This window comes from Sciurus carolinensis, chromosome 4, assembly GCF_902686445.1.
Source record: "Sciurus carolinensis chromosome 4, mSciCar1.2, whole genome shotgun sequence".
In the NCBI taxonomy this organism is placed as follows: domain Eukaryota; kingdom Metazoa; phylum Chordata; class Mammalia; order Rodentia; family Sciuridae; genus Sciurus; species Sciurus carolinensis.
Window position 1 is genome coordinate 74,114,921 of NC_062216.1, and position 14,821 is coordinate 74,129,741.

General features: G+C 32.5%; 1 protein-coding gene across 1 annotated transcript in view; it reads right to left on the reverse strand.

Moving 5' to 3' along the window:
- The window catches only part of LOC124982758 (antigen WC1.1-like), a 111,067-nt gene extending 108,265 nt beyond the window's left edge, over positions 1-2,802 (reverse strand). Inside the window, 1 exon segment of the mRNA XM_047549694.1 lies at positions 2,742-2,802. Within this exon segment, the coding sequence (XP_047405650.1) occupies positions 2,742-2,802 (61 nt within the window).
- Positions 2,803-14,821: the final 12,019 nt, after the last annotated feature.

A 14,821-nucleotide genomic window follows, 5' to 3' on the forward strand; every position in this document is an offset into this window, starting at 1 on the left:
TTCACTGGCTAATGATTTAGCAAGACCATTTTTTTATTTGACTTGAAAAATGAAATTTTATATCTCACAGAAACACGAGATAATCAACGTATAAAATGAAAAGATTTAATTCCACTCACAATTTTAGAAGTTTCACTTAGTGTTTTGTTGACCCAATTGTTTTGGGTGACATAGCATCTCATGGCAGAAGAAAAGGGCACAACAAATTTCTCATCCTCGTGGCCTGGAAGAGAGTGTTAAGAGGAGGCCAAGATTCTACAATCTCTATCAAGAGCAGCCCCCTAATGACTTAGTGGCTTCCTACTAGTCCCCAACTCCTAAGGGCTCTATCACCTCCCAACAGAGCCATGTTGGAGATGAAGCCTTTACCATAAAGTCCTTTTGGGACTCTTTAAAGATCCAAACTGTAGCAGCCATTGCATTTTTTGAAAGGTCTATGAAGTAGCAATTTTACCAATGATTATTGTGTTTAGAATTAACATACTTAATGTACTTCTATGAAAATACTGTAGAACCAAGATAGTGAATATTAAAAGAAACAAAATCCACAAATTTTGAAATCTATCTTGCACCATAGAGAATTATACTCAGTGTTTTGTATCATAAATTAGAAAAAAAGAAAAGAGACTTGTCAATGCTTCAGTCAAAGAAGAAAGCACCCACGTTCAGACCATGCAAAATATGACTCTTAGTGGCCTAGGGGACTTGGAATATTGGGCCTATAAATGACAGGAGATATGTGTTTGGCACAGGACAGCAAAAGATGTCTTTGGTGGTTACTTGTGTAGTGACAGAAAGATGCTTGGTTCACCGTCAGGTTGTGGGGCTGTTTTATTTCTAAGCAAAGAAAGTACTATGTCCCTTTGATTTTGTAGCATAAAACCACTCCCAGTTTCACTTTTGCTTCAAAGAACCATCTTTTAGTGTATTACATCTCCAATATTCTAAAAGTCTTCTGATAACAACTTCTTTCAGTGCTAAGATTAAAGATCATTAAGCTGTAAATAATAATGAGGATTGTAAAGCAGTATTTCCTTATTTCTTGGTAGAGATGGAGGATACTGTGTAGGTTCAGTGATTTCTACAAAGTTACAAATTAAGGGAATATGGTTGGAATCCTGACCTATCCTCTTACATCCTTGTTTTTTTTTTCTTCCCAATGACAGTTTACTGCACATTTCCTCCTTCTTGGCTCAATGTTAGTTATATATCACATGTAAATCTTACTGGTGCATCTCTTGTACTCTCCTCTCGAACTGATGTCCTCCAATTCTTATACTTAACCCACTCGCAAAAAAGACATCAGCCTGAGTCATAAGAGAATCTCATGGGCCAGACGAGGAAATTGCTCCTCTGTACCTATGCCTGAGCCTGGGAGATCTTCAATTTTCCACATTTTGGCTCTGTATAGGGCTCTTTTGGCCATAGGAAATGTCTTTCCATACCCCTTCTCATGACTGAGCATTAGGACTCAATTTTACCCAGGTAAACTGGAGAGCGAGGATGACAAGGCTGTTTTTCAACATGTTTTATCAAGGTGATACCATTATTATTTTTTCCGTGTAAGGTTGCCTTCTTCTTCCAACCCATAGCTGTGACTTATCTGCATTCAACCAACTCTCAGGGCCCATGACAATATCCTCACTTCTATCTATGCAATAGTTTTAATGATATTTCTTTACAGGACCCTTTATTCCAACAAACTAACCTGCTTAATACCTCAAACTTGAGTAACTCATACAACTCGTTCTTCTCTTTTCCTAAAACTAGTCATGCAGAATTCACACAAAAATACACTGGAAACTCTCCAAATTACAACGGGTCTTCAGTACTGCTCAGAGATCCTTAGGTGCTCTTATCAGCTTTCATTGCCAAACTCTGGTAATAAACATCTTATACCTCCAAAATTCTACTTGTATTCACCCTCCCATTCTTATCAAATAATCCCAAATGCATTTCTATCACCAAATTTAGCAGGTAGAAACTATGTCATCTTTTACCAAAATACATGCACAATGACATTTTATTGAACCCCACATTAACTTGCCAACATATGACTGAGTTTCCCTTCCAATTTAAGTTTATAAAGATGTGTTGAAAAAAATATGGATAGAATCAATGATAGTACAGATGAAAGGAGAATCCACAACTCAGAGCTTTTCATATGTAGTTCTCTCATCTGTCTCACCAAAAGCTATGTATTCTTTTCTCTGAATTTGCAAAAGACTTTGTAATAATCTATACTTTCCTCTATGATTTGTTTAGTGATCCTCTGTGCCTAATACCTACTAGCCTAGTACAAAACAGTGTCTCAGGCTATACATATGGAAACACTTCAACTGAGAAAAGTTCAACCTCATTCTAATCCTGCCTTCTGACAGGCTCACTGTCTCTAAGGGAATATATGTTTTGATTTTCAGATGTTTTGAATTATAAGCAATTTAAAAAAAGAAATTAAAAGTTTAATTTTATTTAATATGATATTAAATTAAATTTTATTTTCAAGACAGACAACTAGAGAAGGAAAAACGAGTTGAAACTCATGCAAAGAAAGTAAGTAAAGCTCATCACAATCAGAAACTGAGCAGTCTTGGTTTATAAGATAGATCTCTGAGTCCTTTCTAGCCCATTCACCTCTATTTCCACAGAAATCAGAACCTTCTTTTCTAGAACTTTTCAATCTCCAGACACTGGACAATACAATGGCAGTACCTGAGCAGAAGACTCCTACAATATCCTACCTGCTGTTGTGGTTCTGCTGCTCCCAGCCCCAGGAAGGGCACTTCCACAAGTGGGACTCATCTCCTGTGCAGTTCAGGTTATTCGGCCAAAAGCACCTTGATCCATGCCTGAAGTGCTTAGGATGGAGGGTCACTCCACAACCCAGATGTCTGCACACCACGTGGAAATTGCTCATGTCCCAGTTGTCATCACAGATTCTTCCCCAGGAACCCTGGTGAAGGATCTCCACTCTCCCGACACAGTGAACATTCCCATTGACCAGGCGGAGCTGCAGGTTTTCTGAGAGAGGATCATGTCATTGCATGCTTTTATACAGGGAATGAGAAGGGTTTTTTCTGGACTTTTGGGACCTTATCAACTTAGTACTTGACAGCACTCTACTGCATAACCTGCTGGTTCAGACACTGAATCATTGCACCAGGGCAGCACCTGGGTCTGGTTTCCTACCAAAATGATAATTATCAGAGGATTAATAGGCTTGAATGACAAGATATAGAACCAAATAGAAAATAGTCTAGTCAGTAGTCTCAAGTTATTACGTGTGTCCTATTAGGGTTCACCTTGTTTTTGAATTTTACAATATGATGTACAAAAGAATACTGGAAATGTCAGAATTCCTTCCCTGAGTAGTTGACATTGACCATTTAAAATTGCATTATTTGTGTTTGGTTTGGATTATTGAATTGTTAAAGCTCTTTTTTTATTATGAGAGTTCTTACATATTCTAGATGCATTTTCAATCAAATTCATAGATTTGATCAACTCATATATTCTATCAAATTTTTATGTATTCTAGATATGATTGCTTACTAAATACTATGACTCGTAAATATTTTGTTATATTCTGTGGATTGTCTTTTCACTTTCTTGATGAAGACACTTGAAGTACAAGTAAATGTTTTCCTTTAGTTGCTTGTAGTTTGGAGTCACAGGTAAGAAGGCCATGCCTAACTAAAAGCCACAAAGATTTATTCTTATGTTTTCTTCTAAGAGGATTATATTTTTAGCTTTAATCTAGAACTTTTAATCATATTAAATACATTTTTGTACATGATGATAGATAAAGTCCAGCTTCATATATGATTTTTTCATGTGAATGTTCAGTTGCCCAAGAACCATTTATTGAAGAGACTCTTCTCATTGATTAGTCTTGGGAACAATTTTGAATATCAGTTCACCATAAGTATAAAGATTTATTTAAGAATTCACTTTTTATTACATTGATATACATGTCTATCTTATGCCTGTACCATATTGTTTTTATTACTGTAACTTTGTAGTTAGCATTGAAATTCTTTTGAATATTTCATGGTCCTTCTATTGCATATGAATTTTAGAATCAGATGATCGATTTCTTCAAAAAAGTCAGCCAGAATTTTGATAAAGACTTGGTGGATTCAACAATTGAGTTGTAATGTCATCTTAATCATGTCATTTCTAATCCATAAAAGTGGGATGCTGTGCTGACGATATAGCCCATCTCAAAGAGTGCTTGCCTTGCATGTGCAAGGCCCAGGTTCAAATCCCAAGCACTGTGGGATTGTAGAAAAGTCAGATGCTTCTGTGTATAACTTGGATAGCTTTCACAGTGTTATATATGATTTATAGGGTATAAGTTTCTCATACTTTTGCTAAGTTTTTATTAAGTATTTTGCTTAAAGTGCTTTATCTAAAAGATATTCCTTATACAATAAAAGTTATATATATTATATTATATTACTATAATATGGACATATATAATTATTATTATATTATCATACAATATTATTGTGGCAATATTTCCAAACTGAATTATGACATAATTTACATACTTTCCAATTGCATATGAACTATTCAAGAAAACTATATTTCAAATTATGAACCAATTCTTGAGAAATTTAAAAGGATTAATGTAATATAGAATAAATTATCTCTATTCAGATTAATTTAAATTAAAAATCAATAACAAAAGGGTATCTGGAAAATCCCCATGTATTTGAAAGTTAAATAATTCACTTTTAATCAAATGTAAGTTACTTAATAAACAAGGAAACATTTTGAACTGAATTATAATGAATGTGTAGCATATAAATATTTGTTAGGTGCATCTAAAGGATTGCATAGAGGGACACTTAAAGTCACAAGTGTTTACATTGGAAAAAATGTTTAAAACCACTGATAGAACCTTGAAAATCGGAAGCTAGAATAAGAAGAATAAATCAAATACCAAAGTAATAAGAAAAAAATGAAAAAGTAGGAATTAAAGTAATTACAATATAAAAATAAAGAAAACAATGAAATTGAAAATTGGTTCTTCAGAAATAGCAATGAAACTAAGAAATACCTAGTTGGACTGATCAAGTAAAAAAACAGAGAAGACACAAATTATTAGCATCATAAAGAGAGGACATCACTCTATTTCACACATTTACCAACAGGATGATAAGAAAATCTTGTAATCCATTCTATGCTAATCTATTAGACAATTTAAATGAACAAATACATTTGTAGAAAGACATAATTTTCCAAAACTAGGACAAGAAGGAACAAAAAAAAAAAAAATCAGTACCAACAAGGTGGATCAAAATGATACAAAGACTTTCTAATGATTGTCTCCCCACAGACACATCAATTTGATTAGATATTCATGCACCAAACTACTTTCACAAGAGTTAAGGAAGCCAGGAAAAAGAATATATTGCCTGGTTGTAGTATAATAATAAGAAAGGATATATTGAATAAGGCAGGAAGGAAAGAGTTTCTCAGACTCAGAGAAAATTTGCAACATGTTTAGTTAGCCTCTGTGCACACATTATGCATGTATGTTAAAATCACACTGAAGCACATTCATATGCATAATTAATATATTAATAAAATTGTCTTAAAATACAGGTTAGAAAGACTGAAATAAGTACTTAATTCTTCAGTATTCAGGTGATGTAACACACCATCAAGAATCAAGAACTTCCCTGGAAGCCTGATCTCATCTATAGTCAAAATAAGTGCTAGGAAGTGATCACATACTAACCATTGTGGCCAAAATCTTGGATGGAAAAAAACACCTGTTTTAATGAAATGAAATGAACTTTCAAAATCACAGAGAAATAATTCAATATTCTAACAGAAAATTTACAGAGATGGAAGCAGTTTTAAAAATCAAACAAATCCTTGAGATGAAAAATACACTCAGTGAATTTAAAAACTCAAGAAATGGAAGATACACAAAAAAGAAAGATTTAGTGAACTCAAAGACAGATTATTCGAAAATACACAAATGAAGGAAAAAAAGAAAAAAATAATGAAGAGGAAGCAAGAAAGCTTAAGGGAAATTTGGAACATGATTAAAAGATTAATGATAATCTTTTGTCTTCAATAATCCTTTAAGTTTCTGAAGGCAGCAAAAGAAAATAAATAACATATAGGGGTGTTTTATGATACTTGGAAAGGAAACAACTTACTTTGAACAACCAATGAATTAATGAAGAAATCACAAAGGAAATTCAACTTTTTCTTAAAATAAATCAAAATCCAGATACAGCATACCAAAATGGATGAAACACAGCAAGGTACCAGGATGAAAAATTATATTAATCAATGCCTATATAAAAAACCCAGAACAATCATAAATATGTTATAATTGTGTCTCAAAGGAGTTTAAAAAAATGCATGAACAAGCTAAATCAATAATTAGGAGAAAGAAAGAACAAAGTTAATAAGTCAAGCAGAGACTAAAATACCAACACAACAAGGAGTTGGTCTCTATAAATATTTTAAAAATTGATGGCTAGACTAAAAGAGGGCATGGGGAAAGAAAAAGAGAAAAAGAATAAAAGTCAGAGAATAAAAGACAGACTTACAACTGAAATACAAAAGATCATCAGAGATCATTATAAAAACTATGTGCTAACAAATTTGATAACCTAGAAGAAATGGAAAAATTCCTCAACACATACACCTTATTACCATTGAATCAGGATAAAATAGAATATATGAAGATACCACACAATGAGTAATGAGTTAATTTATTAATAAAAACCCTCCCACTAAAGAGAAGCCCAGGGACATATGACTTCAATACTGAGTTACTCCCAAATGTTTAAAGAAAAACTAATACCCATGCTATTAAAATCATTCCAAAAAACTGTAGAGAGAATTCTTCCAAATTCATTCTCAGAGGTCAGGATTCCCTCATATCAACACCAGTCAAGAACAAAAAAATAGAGGAAAACTACAGGCCCAACACCTTTGATGATTATAGATGTTAAAATCCTCAATGAAATACTAGCAAACCTGATCCAATAGCATATTTGGAAAAAAAATACAATGATTAACTGGGATTTATCCTAAAGATCCAAATATGGTTCATCAAACCCAAGACTGTCCACATGATATAACATATCAACAAAATGAAGGACATAAATCCTATGATAAAATTATATAATAACAGATGCAGAAAAGGCCTTGAATAAAATTCAGGATCTCTTTATGATAAAAATAAATCCTGATTAGGAATAAAAGGAACATGCTTCAACATAATAAAAGGTATTCATAATATGCCAACAGGTAAAATGTTACTGAATGGGAGAACTCAAAATATTTCTCACTAAAAAACTATGATGTCCACTTTCATTACTGTTAGTCAACTTAGAACTGAAATTCTAGCTGGAGCAAATGGGAAAGAGAAAACAATAAAGGGAATCCAAATCAGAAAAGAGGATGTCAAATTGTCACTGTTTGCAGATCACAGCTGTGAAAAATACTTAGGAATAAATTTAACTAGAGAAGTGAAAATTTTCTATAATAAAAACTATACTGATGATATTCTTCACAGATTCACACACACACACACACACACACACACACAAACACACACAAATCTTAAAATGTGCATAGAATAGCAAAAACCTTGAATAGGCAAAGCCATTTGAACCAAAAGGGCAAAACAGAACTCATTACTGTACAACTTCTAAATGTTCTATTAAGCTGCAGTAATCAAAATAGCATGGCATTGTCATAAAAACAGAAACACAGAACAATAGATTAGAATACAAAGCCCACAAGTAAATTCACACACCTGTAGTCAACTAACTTTGGATAAATGTGCTAAGAACTATACATTGGAGGTAGCATGGTCTCTTCAATAAACAGTAATGGGAATACCAAATATCCTCATTCAAAAGAATAAAACTAGATCCTTATCTTTCACCAGATACAAAAATCTCAAAGTGAATTAAAGACTTAAATGCAAGTTATAAAACTAGAAATTACTACAAAAAATAGGAGAATTCTTCAAGACACTGAAAATGGCCAAGAAACTTTTGGACAAGACATTAAAAAAAAAGAAAAAACATTAAAAAACCCAGAAAACAAACAAAAATTGATGCATGAGAGTTACAAAAAAGCTAAAAGTTTTCCACACAACAAATGAAACACTCCACAGAGTGAAGAGAAAATCTACATAATGAAAGAAAATATTTGTAAAATACACATGACAAGGGATAAATATCCAGAACATATTTTTAAAATATCTAAAATGAGATACCAAAGAAACCAAATGACCTGATTAAAAATGTGTGGTATATCCAAACTGATATTTCTCAAAAAACACACAATGGACAACCAGGCATATGAAAAGATGCTCAACATCACTAATCTTCAAGAAAAAGCAAACCAAACTATAATGTGATATTGCCTCACTCTCATAAGAACAGTTATTAACAAAAGTCCAAAAACTAACAAGTGTGAGGATGTGGACAATAGAGAAAATGTAGTACGTTTGTACAATAGAATATTATTTAGCACTAAAAAGTATGAAATCCTGACATTTACAAAAATCATGGATGCAACTGGACTTCCTGGTTTAATGAAACGGGCCAAGTACAGAAGGATGAGTGCCATGTGAGCTTGCTGATATGTGCACCATCAAAAAGTTAATCTCATTAAGTTGCGAGTAGAAAGTGGTTAGAAGAAGCCAGAGAGAGAAGGGGTGGTGGGGGCAAGTGCTGGGGAAAGCAGTTCTGTTGTGCTGTGTGCAGTAGGCTGACTAGATAATGTTAGTGTGCTGTATATTTCAAAAGGCTGGGAGTGTGGATTTTAAAAGTTTCCACCACAGAGAATTATAAATATTTGAGCAGACAGATATGTTTAGCCTGATTTAAGCAAAATGCAATGTATAAATGTAGAACAAATCACATGGTACCCCATAATTATGTATACATTTTGTATTTTTGTATATCTGTTAAAAATCACTATTATACCAATGTATAAACAGATTGAATCATTATTTAAAACCTCCCCAGAAAAACATCTCCAGGTTCAGAAGCCTTCCATGGTGAGTTATACCTCATATTTAAGAAAAGACAATTATATGACTTTTAGGTTTTATTTTGCTTTTAGAAAAGAAATGGAAGCACTTTATAATCTATTTTAGGAGGTCAATTGCTATCATGTCAAAATTGAGGCATTAGAAGAAACTAAATCAACTGCAAAGCAATATTTCTCATGAATATAGACACAAGAATCTTCAGCAAAACACAGCAAGACGCACTTAATAATGCATAAACAGCATAATACACCACGACCAAATGGGGTTTACCAAGGAATGCAATGTTAATTATTTTGAAAAAGCCAATAAAAGTAATTCACCATATGAATAGAATAAGTGAGAGAAAAATGTGTAATTGTGTCAATAGCTGAAGAGAAAACATTTGGCAAAATTCAATATCCCTTTATAATAAAAATTCTTAGGAAAGTAGAAATAAAATGAATCTCATTAAGCTATAACAACATTGGCTCTTAAAAGTTCCATTCTTTGTGTTGGATACCACATATAAGGCAAGAAAAAGAAGTAAAAGGCACATATCTTATAAAATAAGAAAACTGTGGTATTCTCAGATAGTATGATTGTATATGTGAAAATAGGAATCTGCAAAAATCTGCTAGCATTAATAATGCTGTAAGACACAAGGTCAATATAGAAATTAAAAAATCATCTTGTGTAGCAACAAAAATCAGAAAGCTTAATGATTTTTTTAAAAAAGAACTACATTGATGGTACATAAGAGAAGACAAACTCACATAAATACAATTATCTCATATTAGACAAAGGTGCCAGAAATATTTACTGAAGAAAGATAGCCTGTTCAACAAATGGTGCTGGGAAGATTGGAAAGCCACATGTAACAAAATGAAATTAAACCTCTAACTCCTACCCTGCTGGAAATTCAACTCAAAGTGGATCAAAGACCTGGCACTAGAACAGAGACCCTGTGACTGCTAGAATAAAAAGTAGGCACAAATCTGTACCATTTCAGCCTAGAATATGATCTCCTTAACAAGACTCCTAAAGCACAAGAAATGATATTGAGAATCAGTAAGTGGGATGGATTCAAACTAAAACGTTTCTTCTCAGCAAAAGAAACAATCAATAACTTGAAGAGAGAGTCTACAGAGTGGGAGAAAATCTTTACCACATGCACTTCAGATGGAGGACTAATCTCCAGGATACATAAAGAACTCAAAAAACTTAACACCAAAAAAAATAAATTACCCAATCAGTAATTGGGCTAAAGATCTGAACAGACATTTCTCAGAAGAAATATAATCAATCAACAAATCTATGAAAAAATGTTGAACATCTCTAGCAATTAGAGAAATGCAAATCAGAACTAAGATTTCATCTCACTCCAGTCAAAATTATCAAGAATACAAATAACAATAAATATTGGTGAGGATGTGGGGGAAACTGTCCACTCATACATTTCTGGTAGGGATGCAAGTTGGTATATCCACTATGGAAAGAACTATGAGATTGCTAGAAAACTTGGAAATGAACCACCATTTGACCCAGCTATCCCATTCCTTGGTTTATACCCAAAGGACTTAAAATCAGCATATAACAATGACATAGCCACATGGATGTTTATAGCAGCTCAATTCACAATACCTAAACTATGAAACCAAACTAGATATCCTTCAACAGATAAATGGATAAAGAAAATGTGGTTATATGTGAATATATATATATATATGATGGAATATTAGTCTTAAAGAAGAATGAAATTCTGGCATTTCCAGGTAAAAGGACAGAGTTGGAGAATATCATGTTAACTAAAGTAAGCCAATCCCAAAAAACCAAAGGCCGAATGTTTTCTCTGATAGGCATAGTAAGGTGGGCGGGACTAGGGAAGAATAAAGTTATTTTAGATTAGGTAGAGGGGAGTGAAAGGAGGGGAGAGGGGCACAAAGTAGGAAGGATAGTATAATGAAATAGACATTATTACCATATGTACATATATGACTGCATGACTGATGTGATTCTACAACATGTACAATCAGAAAAATGAGAAATTGTATTCTATTTATGTATATCAAAGTGAATAGATATATTTTACTGTCATGGGTAACTAGAACAAACTTTAAAAATTTTTAAAAAGAACTATAGCACAACACTTCATGCTATAAATCTACCATATTAAAACAGTGTAATATTGACCTAAGTATAGATATATGGGTCACTGAAACCTAACAGGAGCCTAGAATCAAACTCACATATTTGCCTCCCTTCCTGAGTGAACAATAAGAATGACCAATGGACACATGAAAGGTACCCCAAACCATTAGTAACTAGTGGAAAACAAGTTAGATCTACAGTGAATTAAACTTATTCACTAGAATTTCTAAAAGAGTAAATGGCAGGTATTAGGATTTGTAGTCATGGGAATGATAGCATTAACTTTAAAAACCTCTAGCAGTTACTTAAAAAAACAATATATATTCTAACAACATGATGTGACAATTTCTATAATACTCCAAAGCAATGTAAAATTATGTGCTCAGGGAGACATAGACATGAATGTTCTGAATGTTTTTATTTATAATAAGAAAACTAGGATGTCACCCATCTGTTCTGTTAACAGGTGAATGGATAAACAAATTGAGATCTACTCATATGATGAAAAGTTAATCTGCAATAAAAGGAATCAAATATCTTAAAATAAATTTTATTGGGTATATTTAATGTATGTAACATGATGTTAAGGTAAATTTTATATATATATATACATATATATATATATGTATATATATACACACAAACATATATATTTACTATGGTGAAGCAAAATATCATAACCAACAAACCACATACATGAATTTTGCTTTTTATTTTTTTGCTCTTTGTCAAGAGCAGCTAAAGTCTATGCTCTTAGCATGAATCCCCCAAATGGCACAATTTTATTATCTACAGTCCTCACACTGCGTGTTATAGCTCTAGACTTGTTCATATTATGTATATGGTCATTTGCATACTCTTACCCACATTTCAACATTCTCCCCATCTTTCCACCTCTAGCAACTATATTGGTCCTTATTTATGTATATTTGATTTTTTGTAGATCCCACACTTAGAGAGATCATGCAATATTTTTCTTTCCATATCTGGCTTATTTCATTTAGCATAATGTCCTTGAGGCTCATCCATGTTGTGACAACTAGCAATACTTCATTCACCCTTTTTTTAGGGCTGAATAATATAAGAAGAAATAAAATATTGACACATGCAACGACAGATGAATCTTAAAACATATCATGTTGAGAAACAGACACTAGTGATACCTATTGTTTAGTTCTACTTATATGAAATTTTACAATAGTAAGTTAGTCTATAATAACAGAAATCTAGTAAGTATTATGTTGAATGTTGGAGCTAACAGAGAGGGGAATATTAGTTGTAAAATGGCATGAAGAAGACTTTTGATAATAGAAATGTTCTATGACTTTCTTGTAGCATTTACAATGTGTCAATTCTACTTAAACTATATGCTTACAATGGACTTAATATATTGTCTTGTAATTGTATCTAATAAATTGATTTGTGAAATTAATCAATTATATGCACACAAAGTAATGCCACTTACAATCACATCAAAATCTTCAAGCATGTAGGAGTAAATCAAAGGATAATAAGCAAGACAATCACTACTGAGGGAAATTAAGAAAATGAAAAATAGGAGACATAAACTCCTGAATTGGAAGATTCAGAGTTACTAAGCTGTTAAAACTATCCCAGACTGATGTAGGGAAGTAGTTAACATCGTTGAACAGAGTCCCAGTAAAAAGTTACATTTTGGAGGGAAACTTATCAAACTTATTTTAAAGAGCATTTGAAAAAGTTAAGAATATCCAAATATTTCTAATGAACAGGAACAAAAGTGAAGACTTATGAGATAATTGTTTGATTATTATAAAGTTACAGTGACTAAGATGGAATGATCTGGGCACAAGAAGAGGCACATAATGTTATCACATAGAATACAGAGCGTTGGAACCTGACCCACAGGTGTATTTATGACTGTGGATTCACTGCATTTCACATAAGGAAAAAATAGCCTTTTAAATTAATGGGTTAATTGTAAGTTATGTGGACAAAGTTAAGAGGACTAATTCACACCACAATCAATTATAATATGGATGCAGCTATAAATATGAAAAGCAGATGAATAAAGTTTTGAAAATAAAGCATATTTTCATGATTTCATATTGATGAGTATTTTCCAAAGAGTTTATATAGATGTCTGACTGTGGTGGATTAAAGTAATGCCAGATAAAAAGAAGGATCACAGCGTCTATTTATCAAAAGACATCATTAAGGAGTGCAAAATCTCCATATGCTGGCAGAAAAAAATTGTAATACAGATGTCTGACAACTAATGCATGACTTTAGGTTGTGTTTTACATATAAAGGTCCCCGTAAATTTATAAGGAAAGACACCTTAGTAGAAAATTTGGTCAAAGTGTACAAAATTGTGGTTATGTAGGATGGATAATTCCAGAGACAGACTGCACATCATGACTTTAGTTAATAACATTGCACTGTGGACTGATATTTGCTTACAGAGTAGATTTTAGGAGTTGTTACCATACAGACACACAGATGCACACCCACAAGTTAACAATGAGGTGATAGATGTAGGTTGCTTAAATGTAGCAGTCATTTCTTTATGTACAGATGTATGAAAACATCAGATTGTATTCCTTAAATATGTACAAAAACAACAACAAAAAAAAACAAACCAAAAGAAAACAAAACTTCACATGAAACTAAAGTGTATTCTGAAAACATAGTAGAGTGTTTCATATATAGCAATTAAATTAAAATACTTAAATAACTGTCCAAATTCCATCTTTCTAAATTGATATTCTATTAGTTTCTACGTAAGTGTATTAAATTCTACTTCTATGCTTGTGAATTAAGAAAAGAAAAATGGGCAAAAGAGATCAGGCATTTCACAAGAAAAAAAATCAATAATACCAATAAATAAATAAAATGAGTGCCCTTAGCCATTAGGGATACACAAATTAAAACCAGGAAACGGTACAAATCTATACTACCAGCTGGTCAAAATGAAAAAACACTGGCAATATTAAGTGTGGGTGTGCAGTAACTGGAGTTCTCAGGTTTACTGAGAGTGCATATTTGCAGAGCTCTTATTTGGTAGTATTTACTACAGTTTAATATAATCAGATCTTGTGACCTAGAAATAGTACTACGTACACACCAGATCTGTATCCTCACGTTCATCAGAAAACATGTAAAGAATGTCCACAACAGCATTACTTGTAATAGCTTCTAACTGGAAACGGCTGAGGGGAGAATGGAGAGATATACTGTGGCATTGTTACATAATGGAATATTATATAGTGATGACAATGAATGAAGTACAACTTTCAATAATATAGATATTTTCACACTTACACAATGTTGAACAAACAACATAAGGAACAAAGTATCACACACTATATGATTACATAGATGTAGGCCAAATAATGTGTGGTTTTGGAAGTCAGGGAACTGGTTAACCTTGTCTGAAAGTAGGCATAAAGTTATCTTCTTGTTAATATTATATTTCTTGATTTCTGTGTTGTTTATATGTATTCACTTCATGAAAATTCCTAGAGCTTGAGACTTTGAATTCTTCCACATTTCATACTTTGATAAAAATTTAAAATAAAGATTTGAAGTCTGGCCATCTGATTTCAAAGATCAAGTCCTCTGTTCTTATGTTAGATCATCTCAGTAAAAATATAAACTTCATAAGAC